Below are 20613 nucleotides of genomic sequence, written 5' to 3' on the forward strand. Positions count from 1 at the left end.
ATGAATATTTGAGAAATCAAGTTTAGAAATACTTTAAAATTTTTACTCATTGGCTTTAATTGTTATAGAAAATCAAGTGAACTAAATGTCTGCTAGTGGTTAATTAAGTTATGCTATATTTATTTTGTATAATGCTAGGCAGCAATTGAATAATTAGGAATTCTTATTATTTTACAATTTAAAAAACAGAATCATACCACCATGTATTCCATGTAAGGACATTTGTATTTTGACAGAAGTCTTTGTACGTGGAGAAAGTTGGAAAGGCAGAGGTGGTTGTGTTCAGATGGAGAAATTATGGTTAATTTTTGTCTCTTTTTTGAGTATTTATTTAGCACTTGCTATGTTCCAGGCAGTGGAGTCCTTGTGTGATGCTGTACAATAAGAACTGGGTTGCTAACCACAAGGTTGGTGGTTCAAACCTACTAGAAGTTCTTATGGAAACAATTCAGTGACACTTAACATTTGCCAGGCAATATTCAAAGCTCTTTGCATGATTTAACTTAGGGGTCTGCAAACTACAGTACATTTGACCTGTGGGACCTGTTTTTATATGGCTCTTGAGCTAAGAATGGTTTTTGTATTTTTAATGAATTGTTTTTAAAAAAAAAAAAAAAGAAAGAGAAAATGTAACAGAGGCCTTGTTGTATCCTCAAAGCCCAAAGTAGTTAATTGTCTGTCCCTTTGCAGAAAAGTTTGTTGACATAATTAATTTATCTTCACAACATTCCAATAAGGTGGTAAGTCCTATTATTAACCCCATTTTAAAGATTAGGAAAAGGAGGCACTAAAGGACTAAGTAACTTCTCCTTAATGGCAATCACCATGGTTTAGGACAGATTGCAGGCTCTTCCTACAAACTTGCTAATATTTTGGGGTGTTTTTTTTTTTTGCAGTGTAAAAAGTGGATAGTGACTCACTCATATGTCAAAGGATGTCACAGCCTCAATCTAGATCCCCTGAGTGGAAACAGAGGTGAGTACTTCTTAGTTTAGTGGAGTAAGCTTGGATTTGTGATGTGCTGCTACTTTGAAATTTACCAGTACTGATAAAAATCTATTTTCATAAGCTTTATAGTAGTAGATGTTATATTTCTAGATTCTAGGAGCTAACAACTTCATTTAATAACTGAGGGCTAGAATCAATGCCTGATAAAAAGAAATGTAGTAGCCACAATGAGAAACATCTTTGAAAGTAATAAATTTGTTTTTTATTAGTGAGTGGTTTTGAATTCTTCAGTATGTGTGTGTTTTTTTATTTGTAATAAAAATCTTTGAAGAACTTTGGAGCTAGGAAATTAGAGAGTTTTTATTTCTTCTTATTCATAGCAGAATAATAGAGTTTTGAGTAACTCAGTTGTAATCCAACATTCCTCTTTTCTGGTTGGTAGTATAAATAAGAAGTTAGTTTGGAATAATTCAACTAATATTTATTGTATACCTACTAAAGGCAGGTTCTGGTGGGGGAGGAGGTACAAAGGCAAATATGACCTCTTCCATGGCCTCAGTAAGCATATAGACTGGCTGGGGAGATTGACTTTAAATAGCCAACACAGTGTGGCAAATGGTGTGCCTAGTGATTGGGACAAAGTATTCTGATCTGTAGGAATGCAATAGTTAATACTGCTTTTGTGGAGAAGAAAGGACGATACTAAGAAAGTTTACAGTGAAAAGATGAGAGTTTATTTGGGCATTTAAGAAAGGGTAGAGTATCTCAAGATAGAAATAGTTGAGAAAAGAATTCCAAGTATAGAGCTGTGAAAGTTACCAGTATGTTTGTGATTTTCAAAAGGACGATAATTACATATGTAGACAGACCAGGAGTTTTTATGTTATTGTGACTTGACCATTGTGCTGGTTCATTTTGTTTATGATATGACTATTTCTTTAAAGAGTTTTCATTTTGTAGTTCACAAGACCATAATGTAATGAAGAGTAGCTCCAGAAAGAGAGGGACATGTAAAGAAGCAACTGGTTTTTTAACATGGAGGAATTGAAGAGGTCATTTTGTATCCCCCTTTTTTGTGTTAGGTTTTTGTGAGGCTGCACAAGAGTCCTGCCAAGCTAAGTGTCTGATTTATGGACTCCAAAGAACTCTGACAAGAACTTTGAAGGGACTATTATTTCACTGTACTTGCAAGCCTAACACATTAGCTTGCTCCTGGATTAGAGGCAAAGACCATTATTACTTATGGCATGGCAGGCAGTATGAGTTTCATGCTCATGTTGGTTCCCCTTACTCCTGAGTCCCCCAAGGGTGCTGCAGAGCTGCTGGCTGGGTAGATGCTGCAAAGCAGTGGTTTTAGGACACAGTTGAGGAACCTATGTTAGGGTCCTCTCAATCAGGAGGAAGCAAACTTGCTCACCCTTTGTCCCAAAGGGAGACATTAGCTTATCATCCTGGACTGCAAACAGACTGGCCATCTGCCTCTGAAGGAGACACAGTCTGTATCTTCCAAGGCTGTTTGATTTAGAACAAAAGTTGTTAGCTTCTTGAGAGACCCATACAGAAGTCTCCCACAGACTCCTTGGGTGCTTTTTTCCTTTTGGATAGCAACCATTTCAGCAACTTTCTTCCGAAGAAAAGGACTTTTAAAAACACAATAAAATAAAATGCATGATATAAAATATACTATTAAAGTACTATTTAATATGAGGCAAGAATTCAGAAAGATATTGGTCATTTTGTGCAGTCTGGAAGCCCCCTGCCTTTAACTGCCAACTTTTTTCCTTATAATGAAAGAGATAAAATCTTGGGGAAACTATCAGAGGTGCCAGTTGCCACCTTTTATGATGAGGCACAACCAGCTGGATGACAGAGTTCTGCTTTAGCTAATAAACAAACTTTCCAGGACTTCTAGCTTGGTAATTCAAAATAGAGATGTTGCCAGGTTCAGCATATGAGTTATAAGTCTCAGTGTGTACCTCCTTTCTTGGGAGAATACAGACTTGCTATCAAAAGGAAAGAATTTTCCTCTAGGATGCTTCAACCAAAGATGGCAGTTTCTGAATTTGGGATGATAAAAGCTACAAGGGTAGCTTCCTCATCGACTAACCCCAAAACCAAACCCATTGCCATCAAGCTGATTCAACTCATAGCAACCCTAGATAGGGTGTTTGAGACTGTAAGTCTTTACAGAAGTAGACAGCCTCATCTCCTCGTCTTTCTCTCTTCATAGACTAGGAGACATTAAACACTTAGGAGATTAGAAAATTAGAGAAAGGGGACAGTCAGATGGGGACCTGGGAAAGAGGGAAGGAAAGGTCCCCAGGTGCAAAGTGGATCTCATTGTGTTCCAGATAGCCTCGCTTCTCTCTCTTCTACGTTTAATCTAGCCAATCAAGATTTTTTTTTTCTGGATACAGGTGCCGCCTTCCTCAGTGGAACTGAAAGGCTCAATGTTGGCAGATGAGCTATTAAGGGAAGGTAGAGAAAGATATCATGTTTGGTAAAGGGAGGGTTAGAGAAAAAGAGGAAGACCCCCAGTGAGATGGATTGGCCAAGTGGCAGCATCGATGGACTCAAGCGTGGCAACAGTAGTGAGGTTGGCCCAGGATTGGGCAGTGTTTCATTCTGCTGTGCATAAGGTCACTATGAGTCAGTACCAACTCGATGGCACCTAACAACAACAACAAGTTACCATAGAAAGGACGCGTTGTTGCTGAATTACATTAAAGCACACATTTAACCAAAGTTACAAACTCTGTTTGGACAGCTTATCTATCACCTCAGATGTCAGTGAATAGGTCTAAGAAAGAAAAGCAACTTATCTATATTGGTATGGTTGCATGTTCACCTGTTAACTCACATGTTGGCAGTTTGAGTCTACCCAGGGGTACCTCAGAAGAAAGGCCTGGTGATATACTTAAAATAAATCAGCCATTGAAAACTCCATGGAGCACAGTTCCACTCTGACACACACATGGGCTTGCCATGAGTTGGAATTGAGTTAATGGCAATTTTTCTTTTTAATGGAGAAAGTAAACATATGACATTCAAGTCTTAAGCACCCTTACTACCCCTATCATTAATTATATATTTTTTGTTCATTGACACAACCTTTCTTGTTGCTGTTGAGTGTTAGTCATCCAGTCGGTTCCAACCCATAGCGACCCTATATAGGGTTTTCGAGTGGCTGGTGAGCTTGCACCGCCCACCTTGTGGTTCAAATCAACTTTGCAATCCAGCACGTTAACCCACAGCGCCACACATTGGAAAATATGGGCTTGGTCTTAGGTCTAAGTTTGGGTTTAGTTGAGCATCATAAAATCTTAGAATCTAATTTCAGAGGTCTTGTTCAGTTTGCTAGAGAGTCTCTTCCATATTTATTTGTTTCAGTCTAGCCCTTCTTCTTCTTGTTTCTTACCTGGCCATTGGACCTGATATAAAGCTTTTGCTGACTGACCCTTTGAAGTCACTATATCTACTTTTTGCCAGAGTTTGCTGTCAGCAGTCTTCAAGCATGGATCCTCCTACTGTTTAACTAAGCCGGTCCTCCTCCAGTGGGACTAGTGTACTAAACTCATTTTTTTTTCTAATTGTAGTAAAATTATATAAATAAGCAAAACATTTGCTATTTCAGTATTTTTTAAATGTAAAATTCAGTGACATTAATTATTTTCATCATGTGTAAACATCACCACTGTCTGTTGCCAAGTTTTCCCATCACCCATAACAAACTCTGCCCTCTAAGAAATGACTTCTTCCACCCTCCCTACTGTCTCTGATAACCACTAATACTCTTTGGTCTCTCTACTTTTGCTATTCTAGGTATTTCATGTAAGTGGGATCATATAGTATTTGTCCTTTTGTGACTGACTTGTTTCACTAGAATAATGTTTTCCAGGTTCATCCTTGTTATAGCATGTATCAGTACTTCATTTCACTTTATGGCTGAGTAATAATCCATTGTATATACATATGCCACGTTTTATCTATCCACTCGTCTGTTGAACATTTAGGTCATTTTCACCTTTTGATTACTGTGAATAATGCTTTAATGAACATTGATAAGCAAGTATCTGTTTGATTCCCAGCTTTCAGTTATTTTGGATATATACCTAGGAGTTGAATAACTGGATCATATGTTAACAACAACAAATGGTTTTCCTGTGTTTAACTTGTTGAGGAACTGCCCAACTGTTTTCCAGAGACTGCACCATTTTATAATTGCACCAGCAGTGAATGAGGGTTCCAATTTTTTCCACATCTTCTCCAACACTTGTTACTTTCCTTCATTCCAAATCATAGATAATCCTAGTGTGAGTGAAGTGGTATCTCATTGTGATATTTTTGGGGAGGGTAAGGAGTTAGGTTAGGGTTAGGTAAGAGTTGTTGGTGTTAAGTGCCGAGTGAGTTCCAATTTATAGTGACCCTGTAAAAGGTTTCCGAGGAGCAGCTGGTAAGCTTGAACCGCCGACCTTGCAGGTCCAGAGCATTAACCCACAGCACCACACCAGGCTAAGGTTAGGGTTAGGTCATTTATGATTTTGATTTACATTTCCTTAATAACTAATGAAGTTGAATATTTTTCATTTGCTTGTTACCCATTTGTGTATGTTCTTTGATAAAATGTCTTTATAGGTGTTTTGCTTACTATTTAACTGAGTTGTCTATCTTTTTGTCACTAAGTTTTAGAAGTTCTTTAATATTCTGGGAATGAATCCATTTGAATGTTGTTGAGTGCCACTTGAGTTGCTTCCGACTCATAATGACCCTGTGTAGGATTTCTGAGGAGCAGCTGGTGGGTTTAAACTGCTAACTTTGTGGTTAGCAGCCCAGTGATTATCCTATAATGCCACACCAGTATCCATTTATCTAATACCTGTTGTTGTTAAGTGTTGTCAAGTTGGATCCAACTCATAGCAACCCTGTATAGGGTTTCCAAGGAGCGGCTGGTGAGCTCGAACCGCTGACCTTGCAATTCAAACCAACCTTGGAGTCCAGTGCATGAAACTGCAGCACCACACCAGGTCTCTTAGAGGGCCTCAAAAAGTTTATGAAAAAGTTCCATTATCTTTTCTTCTTCTTTTTTTTTTAAACATCTCTATTGAGATATAATTTACAAACCATACAATTCACTCATTTAATATATCGAATCAATGTGGGGTTTTTTTGTGTTCATAAGAGTTTTGCAACCATCACCAAGTTCCATTATCTTTTAACTCCATTTTTCCATGAACTTTCTGAAGTCTCATATTTCCTCAAATTTTCTCCTAATAATCGCTAGGTATGGCGCTGTGGGTTAATGCGCCAGACTGCAAAGCCGTTTGAACTGCAAGGTCGGCGGTTCAAGCTCACTAGCTGCTCCTTGGGAAGCCCTATACAGGGTCACTATGGGTTTGGATCAACTCGTACAGCACTTAACAACAACAACAACAATCTCTAGGATTTTTGTTCATTTTATTGATAAAAATCCTTTGATGCACAAGAGTTTTTAATTTTGATGAAGTCCAGTTTGTCTGTTTTGTCTTTTGTTGCTTTGGATTTTTGTGTCTGTCACATTTGGGTTCTTGATCTGTTTTGAGTTAATGTTTGTATGTAGCGTGAGGTACAGGGCAAGCTCCAGTCTTCTGCATGAGGTAAACTAGTTGTCCCAGCACCACTTACTGGAGTACTCTTACCCCATTGAATGGACTTAATATCCTTGTTGAATATCATTTTACCATAGATGTATGGATTCAACTTATTTTGATATACACATGGAAAACATCAGTTCAGATGGAAAGAATGTGCTTGTTGAATTGGGCAGTACTATAATCAAATCTCCAATATATAATTTAGAATGCAGCTAATAGTAATAGTGATTCTGTATAGATGAATCAGTGGATCGCTATATGAAAAGTAGATGTTTTAGGCAGACCATATTAAAATACACTTAGTATACATCTTTAAATGAACTTAATTTTTCTGTTTGCTTACCTAGATCTTTGTCACCAGAACCTTTAAATTCTGACCTCTACAAGCAAAAACACTTTTATGGGCATTATGGTTGTGAATATAAGAAGGATCCCAAAAGACCTTGGGAAATGGATGAGGAGAATTATGGTCAGAGTAAACCAAAAATTCCTTCTCGTGAAAACATATCTTACCCATCTCTTGAATGTAGATCACCTTCCCCAAACACAAGAAGAAACTCGTGGGAATATTCTTACAGGCCTTACCAAGTATGCTCACCCGAAAGAGAAGACTTTAACAGAATATCTCAGTATATGCCGAAATACTCAGGTGTACTCGACAACGAGCTTGAAATAACTTATCCCCAGAAGATGCAAGAAAGTTATTTTATCAATGACGACAAAGTTGGAGGAAAAGGAGGGAAGCCACCTCAGAGTTCAACAGCAGATTTGCTTAGATTTGAAGGAGCCTGGCAGGAAGAAGAATTCAGGAACCAGTGGATGCAAGAAAAAATGTATGCTGAGTTATCTAAAAGAGGCTCTGAAGATTCTGAAACAAGGAGTTCTTTTCAGAAGAGGTATAGGAAAACTAGTATAAAGCCACATGTGAAAAAATTTATTTGTATTATGGTTGAAGATAGTGACCTTGTAAAGCTTTTGTCTGTAAAGATAAAAAGCACTGTGATTTAGTTATATTCTATTAGTAATAACGAAGTATTTATTTTTATAGTAAATTATGTTGATTAGAATTTTTTTTTTAAGTTGGTATTTTTTGTTGTTTTTTAACTACCTTGTATCTCTATGAATTGACTTGAGAAATTGTAGGTTAACTTAACATGCTTCTCCACATTCTATGCATATAAATTCTCATATAAACTGCTTTATGTTAACACAGGTTTCCTGAGGATCCTGATTTCAGCATATATGGATATACATCACAGAAATCGAAAGACGTGGAGAAGTATGAAAACATAGAGCCTGTCAGGGATCTATTGTGGAAGCCCGAGACTTCTTTTCCACATTATCCAGAAAAGAAAGGTCTGAGTGACTTTAGACTCCAAAATGATTGGCATGCTGAAAGGGACTATGCAGAGGCCAATTCAGTAAACAGAATATCCTATGACTACTGCCACAAATTTCATAAGCCCGCAGGTGAGGACCAAGACTTTTCTCCTGGAAGAATTCAGAAGTATTTTAAAGAAGATGATAGAAAGTACAGTTCTCAAAAAGGCCCTGTAAATACAAAGTCCGATTGTTTTAATGCTGGAGGAGGGAGAGAAGTTAAAGATGTGCTACTTGAAGAACCTTTTACACAAACTAAGAAAGACTACGTTGCTGGTACTAATTCAAATGAAACTGATATTGCTTCACAACCCTTTAATGATGAATGGAAGGAAAAACTAAAGAAAGAAGAGGACTTAAGAAAAGAAAGCAAGTCTTCCAGTAGTCAGCTTGACAGAATACTTCCAAATGTAAAACCCTCATCTTTCAATGGTAGGAGGAGTTCACTTATGATTAAAGTAGATGTGAAGAAAAGCATGGATAGATCCAGGTACTGTCGTAGTTTCTTCCTTATGATATTTAATAAATGATGATGAGAATTTTTTAAAAGTTTGTATTTTCTGCCACCTTTACTTGCAGTTTTGAAAATGGAATTAGCAGTGTGTTTAGAATCTATTGAAGGGGAGGGATTGTCTAGAGTTTTTCAAAGGAGCCCTGTAATGAGGATGAATTCTGTGATTCCTCATGTAGGGAAATCTCATCTGCATATTTCCACATTGTCTCTCATGCTGAGTCATGGGTGCAGGGCAATTCATGGAGTTATTTCTTTTTATGAATGCAAATGTAATTTATATTGTCAGATTTTCCTTATTAAGGGATAGGTTAGGGTGGAGCTCAAGGACAGCTAGTCTTTCCTCAGTTTCTCAGAGATTATGGCTCCTTGTTGTCTGAAATTCAGGGGATTTTTGAACTGGAAGGGACCTTAGCAAGCCCTGATTTTACAGAGGAAGAAAGTTCGGCCTGAGAGATGAAGTGACTTAGAGCACCTGAAACTAAAATCCATGTGTCTCCCTCGTAACTCAAGGAGGCGTGAGACCTGGTTCTTGCTGCCATCTGAAAGTGATGAGCTCAACTGACTAGATTCTCCTAGATAGAAGAAAAAAGACTGTAATCTAGAAAGATGTGTTTTTAGAATAAATTTGATTTCGCTCTTAATGATTCTTTAAAAAAAAACAAAAAATGGCCTACAGGTTTACTACAGCTGCGTAGTAAAGAGCAAATCCACTCTTTTAAATATGCTCAAGTAACCTAGTCAACAAAATCTTTCTCTCTGATTGTAATTATTTATTGATGAATGCTTTTCAGAAATTTTGTGGGGTTGGATCAGTGACATAACCTTAAAAAACAAAAGGTAATTAATACCCTTAGTAGAAATTTCTTCTCAAGCATTAAGACAAATTACATTTTTCTCTGCTTGAAAAAGAAAGAAAGAATCATACTTAGAGTATAGAGAGAAGATGTCGTTGGTTAAAATACAGTTTATTTGTTATTTCTGAATGACTAAGATGGTTAATTTTGTGCATTTGTTTACTTTCTGAGTATTGCTATTTGTTCTTCCAATTATCAGTATGATAAAAAACAGTTAAATAACCTAAGTGAATTTCTAGATTCCAGTTTCTATCTAAAGGAACTGTAGGTAGACATTTGCTGGAATCTTCGTTACTTGTGTTAAAGACTATATTATAGTAGCCTAGTTTGTCAGACACGTCATTATCAGAGGTAGATGTTAACGTATGAGTCATAATAATATGTTTCAGAATGCAAGTTCAATGAGTCACAGTATGAAAATTTACACTAAGAATATTACATATCTGAAAACATGAACTGTTTTATATATCTGGAAATCTTGGAACAGGTGAAGGAAGGTGTTGGGTTAATGTTGGCCTGTGTACGTGAGGCTCTGAGCAGAGTAAACTGATGATGATGGACGCAAGGTTCCTTTGATTTCCCCAGTTGCTAGCACTGGATCTTTTCATTTCTTGTTGTCTGGTCTCCTAGATGATTCGGTTGAGGTTGATAGTACAGGCATACCTTATTTTATTGTGGTTCACAGTTAATTGTGTTTGTTTGTTTAACAAATTCCATGTTTGTGGCAACCTATGTCTACCAAGTCTATCAGGTGCCATTTTTCCAGCAAGGTCAACAGTTCAAGTTCACCAGCTGCTCCTTGGAAACCCTATATAGGGTCGCTATGTGATGGCACTTAACAACAACAACAAGAAGCTATCATTATCATCTAAATAATAGTACCTAGGGATCAGGCAAACTCTTAAGGAAAATTATGAAGTCCTAGAAAACATTAAAGTGGGAGATACAGCTGGAATTATATTGTAAATAACAGCATTTTCTTTAAAGGTAACTTTAGGGTAAAATAATAAATGGTTCTAATGATTACAGCTTTGCTAATGACAGCCTGTTGTCTGAGAGTTAGTGAAGTGATTGAGGATTTTTTATGAAAGTAGCGAATATTTAAATGATTTCTGATTTGAAAAGAAGAACTCAAGCGAAGCTTTGGATCTGTAGCTAATTTCTCCTCATTATTGTTCATATAGTGCCTTAATTACAAGAAAAGATAAACATCTTATTTAGTCTTACAGCTGTCTTAAGATTAATTTTAATAAGTTCTTTGAAAAATAGATTCATATTAAACATTTGCAAATTATTCTAGGGTTGCTTCTAGCTATTCCAGAGAGAGACAGATGTCACATGACTTGACTGCTGTTGGCAGAAAAAGTGAGAATTTTAATGTAGTGTTTCAACATCTTGACTCAACTCAGAACACTGAAAACAAACCTGCAGGAGAATTTATTCAGGAAATTATAACAACGATTCATCAAGTTAAAGGTTGGTATATTTTACATATACATAAGTGATACAAAAGTAACTTACTGACTTTTCATGAAGATAGGTGAATATCTGTGAAATCATTAGTTCCATCTTTAGGAAATCCATTGGAGAGAATATTAGGCATTCATTTAAAACCTAGCTGCTCATTACATGTAGTTCCAATAACCTTGTGCTTCCATTTATAGTAGATTAGAAATCACAAGTTAGAAAGGGATTGCTACATGAGAAAACATACTGACAGCAGCAAGAAATGATAACTGGTATCTAACAGCAGGGAGGGAGCAGCAAAAAGCGGGTATAAACTTGAGAACGTAAGAAATCAGCCTAGGTCATTTCATGCTATTCTTAAAGGTCTCTGGAGGTATTACTGGAGCTCTAGGTAATCAATAAAGATCCCAATTTGATTTGGTATGCTTTATGGCATCAGGGAATTACATCAGAAATTCTTAAAGGTTTACATTAAATTGTTACGTTTTGTTGTAGTTTCTGGCAAATTTCTATTGTATAAAATTTAATCCTGTAGAACAACTTTCCTCAGTTGTGGGTATTTAAACTCGAGGCCTTTAAGAACGTCAAAAAAAAAAAAAAAGTTAGTATGTATTTCTTACTAGATAATTGCATTAATCTTTTTTACCTCCATAAAACATTTCTCAAAACTGATTGATTTCTTTGCTTCCCTCAAACTAAGACATATGTTTACTTTAAAGCAGACAGTTTGTGTGAAATAGTTTATCCTCTCATCTACAGACCCAAAGGAAATGTGATTCTTAGCAGAAAGGGTTCTGCTATTACAGAAAAGACCAGGAGATTGTTCCAAAACAGGAACAATAAATTAGGGGAAAGGATTGCTAGCGTAGTGTTCTGATGGGTTAAGTACATTGTCTTTGCTGTCATTTAAAAAACCTACAGCATAGCTGTAACATTGGAATGTTTTCATGAAATTTGAAACAAAATGACATCAGGAGGGATTCTGTGATGTATAATCATAACATTTAGCATTTGTTCTGACTTGTTTTGTTGTTTCAGAGTTGTTTCCTGGTGTTAATCTTTACTCTAGGTGAACTGTAGAGCTCTGTACTATCTTTACTTTCCAGGTATGGTCAGGTTTTACTTTAGAGAAGAAGGGTTGTCACTTTGAGAGAGCCAATATTTCCCCATTCCAACCCCTACTGTAGACAGACAAGTAAGCAGGCATGTCAACTAGAAACAGAATCCTTAAAGTAATCAGATGGGTTTGCTATTGTTTAGGTTTGGAGTTTGGGGAAAGCACTATGAATTAATCTGAAGTAAGTTTAGAATCCACATATTTTTAAGAGAAAACCTGTTGTATATTTTCCTGTTTTTATATACTCTTTCAAGTAGAATCAGTTTTGCATTGAGATAAACCCCATTTGTTTCCTTTTTCAGAAAATAATTTTTCATCACCTGGCATTACTCTACATGATCGTTTCTCAGAATTGCAAGCTACACGAGGTACAGGTGTAAACGAAATTAAATTGAGCTCAGATCCCAGACTTCACAGGTAATGATTTAACTCATAGGAATAAACCTCAGATTCAGAAAGGTTTTGCCTCTTGGTCTCACTTGCCTGGGCTTGTAAACTGTAGGACTACATTTCCTTCTTATAAACAGAACTAACCCAAGCAGATACTGGGCCAGTGTACTTTGATGAAATAGGCTGTTTTCAAGCTTTGACTAGTGTTGTTTAAATGTATAAGACTTTAAAAATATTTACCTCCCTTTGATCCTGCTGTGTCTGTAGTAGTTACCTACTGAAGTTATCACTGGAAAAATGAAAGACAGTTGTCAAGCCATCAAAATCATGAATTGATTCATGTGATCAGAAATGGCTGTTTTGAGGGCAGCTGGATGCACACATGTCTTCTGTTGGCACTTGGCCAAGCAGGTGGTGGTTTGTGAGCTGAGTTGAGTTTAAGGTTACTGGTGATTTCAGAAACACTCAGGTCCTGGTGGTGCTATGGGTTAAGCTTTGGGCTGCTAACCTCAAGGTTCAAATCCACCAGCTGCTCCTCAAGAGAAAGATAAGGTTTTCTGTTCCCATAAAGAATTTGGGTGTCGAAAACCTTAAGAAGCAATTCTACTCTACTCTCTTGGGCCACTATGAATGGAAATCGACTTGGTGGTGGTGGAGTGTAGAGTTGTTTTTGTTTTCTTGTTGTTTTTTTTAAGGACCCCTGGTGACCAGGCATTTAAAGCACTCAGCTGCTAACTTGCTGACTAATAGGCTGGCAGTTGAAACACACCAGTTTGTTCCACAGGAGAAAGATGTGGCAGTCTGCTTGCATAAAGATTCACAACCTTTATGTGAAACCTTATGGGGCAGTTCTACTCTGCCCTTTATGGTAGCTGCTATGAGTCAGAGTGGACTTGATGGCATTAGGGGTTTTTTGTTGTTGTTGTTGATTTTGTCAAGCTTCACTGCAATGGTCATAGGATGTGTATGTTCTGGAAGACTGCCATATAGGTGAAAAACTCACCAAATAGCAGATTACGTCCTTCAAGACAACACAGGCTTTATTTCAAATCCTTATTCTATAGTAAATGGAATCAAAGTATTAGTATATATAACATAATTATTTAATTTTAATATGCCTTTATTATTTTAGGAAAATGGATATGTCTTTGGTTGAGTTTCAGAGTAGACCAATGGGTTATGAATCAGAACAGGTAAGTAAATAGAGTTTTGAATGAAAGATTATCTCAACTGTTCATATACTAATGGGAAAGGGAATTGGTGACTGATAATAATAAAAAAGGAGTTAAAAATCCACAATACTTTAAAAAAAAGATTGTAAAAAAAGAAAATGAAAGGAATACATCAAGTCACTGTCTCAAAAAGAAATGATCAATGTTTAAACATTTCAAGAGGTGTACCATACGGTCAAGAGCTAATGATACTGAATGAAGAAGTGTAAGGTGCACTGAAGGCATTGACAAAGAACAAGACTCCGGTAAATAATGGAATATAAATTGAAATCTCTCAACAAACTGATGAAGCACTGGCAGCATTCATCTATGCCAAGAAATTTTGGAGACAGGTAACTGGCCAAATGATTGGAAGAGATCCATATTTGTGCCCATTCCAAAGAGAGGTGACCCAATGGGGAAATCATCAGAAAATATCATTAACATAACACGCAAGTAAATTTTTGCTAAATATAACTCAAAAACTGCCAGAGGTCCAAGGCAGATTCAGACAAGGAGATGATTTGAGGGCTATCATTGTTCACATCTGATGGACCTTGGCTGAAAGTATATAATACCAGAAAGATATTTACCTGTGTTTTCTTAACTATGTATGGCTTTTGACTGTGCAGATCATGAAAAGCTCTGTGTAACACTGGGAAGAATTTGTGTTAAGAGCACTTAAATGCTCTTAACACAAATATATAGACTAAGGCAGTCTTTCCAACAGAACAAGGGGTAATGTGTAAACTCAGGAAAGGTGTGTGTCAGGGTTGTATTATTCATTTACCATACTTATTCATTCTGCATGCTGAAAAATATTCTGAAAAACAGGATTGTGTTAAGAAAATGTGGCATCAGGATTAGAGCAAGACTCATTAAGCACTGTTATTTTGATGATACAACCTTGTTTGCTGAAAGCTAAGAGGACTTAAAATACTTACTGATAAATATCAAAGACCACAACATGGGTTGCACCTCATTGTAAAGACAAGAAAAATACTCACCATTAGACCAATAAATAACATCATAAAATCAATATTCTTCAACTAAAATGTAATGATGAAACAGATGAATCAAAGACATTATCTGCATGCCCCAGTTTCTAATTTATGATATCATGAAAATAGCTTTAGTTTTATAATTTATTGACTTTAATAAATGAATTTTTACATCTTAAAAGCTATCTGCTAATAAAATAGTATTTAATCTGCCTTACTCCTGCAGGTTCTCTCTTTGGGTTAATTTGGGGAAAAAACTGTGATAGTGCTGCTAAAATGAAATTGAAAACTAGTGATTTAGAATAAATGAATCAATCAGGGGAAAAACGGAGTTAAAGTACATGAGAAAATAAGATGGAGACCCAGAAATCTGATCTTTAAAAAGCTTTCCAAGTGATTCTGATTAGTGATTGGATTGGAGAGAGAAGACAGATAAAACAGGATAAAAACCAACTATATTTTCTAGGGCAGACAGTTCCTAAGGAAAACAGTTTCATGAAATTGAGATAAAATTACAGCCTTTAATATTCATTCCCGAACAGTTTATACTGTAAAGCCTGAAAAAAAGCATGTTTGGAACCTGTTTTCCTATAGCAGTTATATGGAATAGATTCTGTATTTGTACATGGAATTAATACAAAAGAACTATTTTTTTTATTAGCTTCCTATAAGTCAGTACCGACTCAATGGTACCTAACAAGAAGAACAACAACAACATTTACTGAAGAATGTAAAAAAAAAAAAAAATCCTATGGAATATGAACCAGCAAACTAATAGAAATAATATTAAATTTTTATTCATCTGTGTAGTACATGGCTCTCACTCAGTACCTTTCCTTTCCCTCTATTTCTTTGCTAATAAGAAAAACTATTTTAACTGGTTGTGGGGGTGGGAAGAAAAGTGGTTCTTGTCTTAGAAGTGTCCTAGAAGAGCTACTAATGTAGTCATTAAAACAAAAATTTTTTGTAGAGAAGACAATACTTTTTTTTTTTCACTTGTGAAATGGTTATAATTTTTAATGAATTTATGGAGCTGGTTGACTTATTGAGCAGATGATATTTTCAGAAAATTTTAAATCAAATTAGTGTAAACAACTTAGAACAAAATTGAGAATTTTAAAAATGCATGTAATTTAACCCTTTAACACAAAATATTTTATCAGCTTTCCTTGCAGTTTTAGATCTTGCATTTTAACAGTTTTTCTAGCATAAGTATATGCAGTTTAGTAAACTTTTTTCTTTTTACTTAAACCATAATTACATTCCTTTTAACATGAACACCTGTGAGCTTTTATAATTGAGCTTTTTATAAGTTCTAGTTAACTTTTTTCAGTATTACTCTCATGTTCTTGCAGTCTTTATTATCATAATATAAATGGTTATACATTAGTCCTTTGAGTTAATTTACCATAATATATTTAATCATTTTTTTCTCCCCTTTAATTTCTACATTTAAGGTACGTCCACTTCTTTGTGTGACTTTAAATATATTAATTTGTATATATTCAAAATATGTCCCATTTCTTTAGGGTAGAGCTCCAGAAGTAGGATTTCCAGTTCAGTGTTATAAACTTTTCTGGCTGTATATTGTTAATTGTGTTTCAAAATGTGTGTATCCTTTAACACTACCATTAGTAGGATGAATACAAGATAACTTATTTAAGATATTTATTAAGGTTCCTATTAGATGTAGTTTTTGTGCAACTAACAATAATGTGAATGGTTTGTCTTCTGTCAAAATTCCTCAGAATATGGTCAAAGTAATACATCCAAATGACCTACGACATAACATTGAAAGAAGGAGAAGAGAACGATTACAGAATGAAGACGGGCACGGTTTTTACAATGCTAGTGCTACAGAGAGGTAATCGGTAGATGCATCCTGTTATCAGGAAGCTTTTGGTCTCAGCATATTTTCAATTTTTTTTAGTATAGGGATTTAATCCTTCAGATAAGTGAACTCTGTTAAAACATTTCAAAGTTACTCAGTGACCATAATATTCTGTTTTATCTAAACAAACCAAAGTTATGGGGATAGGTAAATATTTACGGTCTTCCCTTGTTCTAGACAGGAGTTTCAATAGATTTTTGAATATTCGCAGGAGCCAGAACCAGTAAGTTTATGGAATGTTTTGTTAAGTTGATTAAGAATCTGCCCTTTAGTTTCTGGCAGTCTTTGAATAGTACACAATTTCCTGAGGTCAGTAAAATTCTCTTGTGGGACTTCTCTCAGATGCCTGTCCATGAAATAGGTAGATGAACTAGAAACTGCAGGGGAAACCAAGTTTGAATCTCACCTTTGCCAGCTTACAAGCTCTTTGATCTTGGGCAAACTTGCTGAGTCTCTGGTTCTTCTCCATCTATAAAGTGAGAATAACCATATTTATGATACAAGGAGGTTATAAATATTAAATGAGCTGGCACATGTGAAGTACTTATGCCATGTGTCAGTAACTCTTTTTTCTGCCAACTTTGTTACTTCTTTTAGGGACTCTGACTATATTACATTGGCCTCAGTTTTTCTCAAGTTCTAAAAACTATGCACTGCATGGTAGTTCTGGGACCCCACTTAATTATGAAGTGCAGAGTCCTCATAGACTGTATCTCCCAGAAAAGAGGAATGTATGAATAAGAAGTACCAGGGCTACTTGTTTATCCATAGTCCTTAGTATCAGATGACTAAGATGTTTGGCTAGATTTTTAGGTCAACTTTGTGACTAACTACACTAGGTCTCAATCAAAATAGATGGAGCTTGTTTAAAAGTGGAACTGATTCTAACAATTTACTTGAGGCACATGAAGCAGAATTGAAGATAATGTTCACCATGGAGGTGGTAAAGAGCTTGAGCACTGGAGTTACACCAGGCTCTGTAACTGCCCAGTTAAGTGACTGGCCTTGGCAATTTACATAATCCCTCAGGTTCCTTATTTGTACAATTGGGGAAAGAAATACACTTACCTTACAGAGGTGCTTAAGATTCAGTGAGGTGGTGATTGTAAATTCACCATTGTTGTTGATGTTAGCTTTGAGGACACTGTTGTAGGGTGCAATGATGTTTTCTTGCAAGATATCTTTTGCTAGACCTGTCAAATTATTTGTGTTGAGTAGTTGGTATGTTGGAGTTGAGTGAGGTATTTTTTAAATTTAGATAATAGTCACTTAGACGCTGTGGGCTAATGCGTCATACTGCAAAGTCGTTTGAACTGCAAGGTTGGTGGTTCAAGCTCACCGGCTGCTCCTTGGAAACCCTCTGCAGGGTCGCTATGGGTGGGAATCGATTCGATGGCACTTAACAACAACAACCATAAAATTTATCTTTGGAAAGTGAACAGTTCAGTGGTTTTTAGTATATTTACAAAGTTGTATAATAGTCACCACTATCTGATTTCAGAACATTTTCATCTTCCCCAAAAGAAGTGCCACATCAATTAGAAGTCACTTCTCATTCCCATGCTCTCACCCCAGCCTATGGCAACTACTAATCTACTTTCTGTCTCTATGAATTTTCCTCTTCTGGATATTTCATATAAATGGAATCATGCAATATTGTGGCCTTTTATTTACCAATGCTTTAAAGTTTATTCTATGGTATAGCATTTATTAGGACTTCATTCTTTGTTTTTTTGAGTGAATAATGTTCCATTATTCCTGGTGCGGCACTGTTGGATATGGAGCAGCTCTCTGTCCTATTGCCAGGGTCGCTATCAGTTGGAATGGACTTGATGGTAGAGGTTGATTGGTTGGTTTGGTTAGTGGGTGTGAAGGGCCATCTCTCTGTCATTTGATTTGCATTTCTTTGATGGCTGTTGAGGTTGAGCATCTTTTTGTGTGCTTATTGGCTATTTGTATGTCATCTCAGGAGAAGTGTCTATTTGTCTTCATTGATGTTTTTCCGTGGAGTCGCTTCTGACTCACAGTGACCCTGCACAGGGTTTCCAAGGCTGTAAATCTTTATGGGAACAGAATGCCTCATCTTTCTTCCGCAAAACCGCTGGTAGTTTCTAACTGCTGACCTTGAGGTTGGCAGCCCAACTCATAACCACTATACTACCAGAGCTCCTATTTATGTCCTTAGCTGCTTTTTAAATTGGGTTATTTGTCTTGTTGCTATCGAGTTCTTTATATAATGTGGCTTCAAAAAATTTGTGGAAATGGTAATAGAATATTTTCACAATTTTTTGAAGCCCCCACATATATTTTAGATAGTTACTTCCTTATCAGATACATGCTTTTTGCAAAGAGGATTTTTTAAAGGGCCTTGGTGGTCATGATGAGGAGTATTATAGCATTTATCCCGATGCCAGTGAGGATCTGTGGAAGGAAATGAAGCAGGACTGAGGTAACAAGCATTTCATTTCATGGAGCAGAACCTCCAGAGAGCATGGGAGTATCATGGAGAGAGGTGGTATGTGACTGGGAGGGTAAGGGCTATGGAAATGATGTTTCCAATTCTGGTGGAGAAGCCCCCCCAAAGGGACCTCCATCCCAGATAGGGCTGCCCAGGAAGATGGGGGAGGCATGGTCTGGGTCTCTAGCTGGGGGGTTTGGTGGTCCTGAAACCTCATGACACCAGGGGAGGGGAGCATGTTTGCTGTGGGGGCACAGCAATGCCAGAAACCCCTATTGTAGTGAGGAGACCCTGAGCCAGTCACACATCTTAGTGAATGGACTTTTTATTGTTGGATACAAAATTCTTATTCTCATGCTTTTCTTTTATTAGGAATGATCAGCGTTTAAGTTTTTCGAAGTCGAAGACTACTCATTCTGATGGATTAGAAAGACCTGTACGTTTTAAACACTCACATTTTAGAAAGCGTTTTCAGAAATTTTAACAGGGTAAGATAAAGTTTCAAACTTCATTTTTGTCCATTCCATTATCCTCATACATGGATCCCTAATGTTTTCATAATGTTTGTAACTGTTCATTAAGTACATGCTAAGAGAATCAAGAATCTGTTGAGGTTTAAAGTTATTGATAGAAGAAGAAATGGGAATCTTACATTTTATTTAGCAGAATTTTATTCAATGTATTATAGTTTTGTCTTTCATTGCCTAAGCTGTTTTTAAAGAACTTTAGTAAGGTGAAATTTACATACCCCATTAGGTCTGCAGTTGAATGACTTTTAGTAAATTCACTGAGGTACACAACTATAATCTTAGCTAAACTAAAGATATCAGTTTGAGAATGAAGGTGTCACCTGACTTAAGCCATGGTGTTTTTCATTCGCCTCATATGCTTGTGAAAGTTGGACGCAGAATAAAGGAAGACCGTAAAATTGATGCATTTGAGTTTTGGTGTTGGAAAATAATATTAAAAGTACCATGGACTGCCAGAAGAACAAACAAATATGTCTTAGAAGTATGGCCAGAATACTCCATAGAAGCCAGGATGTCATACTTTGGACATGTTATCAGGAGAGACCAGCCCCTGGAGAAGGACATCATGTTTGGCAAAGTTGGGAGGGTCAGCAAAAAAGAGGAAAACCCCCAACACCATGGATTGGCACAGTGGTTATAGCAATGGACTGAAGCATAACTGTTGTGAAGATGGTGCAGGACTGGGCAGTGTTTTGTTCTGTTGTTCACAGGGTCGATAAAGTTGGGACCAAATTGACACCACTTAGCAACAGCTATCACCATAAATTGTTTCAGAACATGTTCATCACCCCACTATGAAAACCCTATGATTCTCAATGCCCCAATCTACACCTAATCATGAAGTGGCACAGGACCAGGCAGCATTTCATTTCCATTGTATCTGGGGTGTTCCATAGGATTTTTAATTGACGGATTTTTGGAGGTAGGTCACCAGGTCTTAGTTTAGAAACTCATTTGAAATCTGTTCAGCATGACAGCATCATGTAAGCCTCCAATGACAGACAAGCAGTGGTTGTGCATGAAGTGTATTTGGCCAGAAATCAAACCCAGGTATCTCCCACTGGACCACCACTGCCCCCATCATGTGACATTGTTAGATGCTGTCAAGTCAGTTCCAACTTGGTGACCTGTGTCATTACTATGTTTGAACCCATTGTTGAAGTCACTGTGTCAGTCCATCTCATTCTGGTCTTTCTCTTTTTCATTGACCCTCAACCCAACA

General features: G+C 36.6%; 1 protein-coding gene across 1 annotated transcript; it reads left to right on the forward strand.

The window, feature by feature from the left end:
- The first annotated feature begins 934 nt into the window (after positions 1-934).
- Positions 935-19345, forward strand: LOC102816289 (chromosome unknown open reading frame, human CXorf23). Its single transcript, XM_006835679.1, has 8 exons — positions 935-975; positions 6926-7474; positions 7792-8448; positions 10627-10802; positions 12213-12327; positions 13433-13493; positions 16261-16376; positions 19234-19345. Exons 1-8 carry the CDS (start codon positions 935-937, stop codon positions 19343-19345), a joined length of 1827 nt encoding a protein of 608 aa, XP_006835742.1.
- Positions 19346-20613: the final 1268 nt, after the last annotated feature.

The sequence above is a fragment of the Chrysochloris asiatica genome, unplaced genomic scaffold, assembly GCF_000296735.1.
Source record: "Chrysochloris asiatica unplaced genomic scaffold, ChrAsi1.0 scaffold00018, whole genome shotgun sequence".
Taxonomy (NCBI): Eukaryota; Metazoa; Chordata; class Mammalia; order Afrosoricida; family Chrysochloridae; genus Chrysochloris; species Chrysochloris asiatica.

Coding starts and splice junctions, on each gene's coding strand:
- LOC102816289 (XM_006835679.1), top strand. CDS start 935: ATGTCACAGCCTCAATCTAGATCCCCTGAGTGGAAACAGAG. Junction 976..6,925: donor TCCCCTGAGTGGAAACAGAG/GTGAGTACTTCT, acceptor TTGCTTACCTAG/ATCTTTGTCACCAGAACCTT. Junction 7,475..7,791: donor AGGAGTTCTTTTCAGAAGAG/GTATAGGAAAAC, acceptor ATGTTAACACAG/GTTTCCTGAGGATCCTGATT.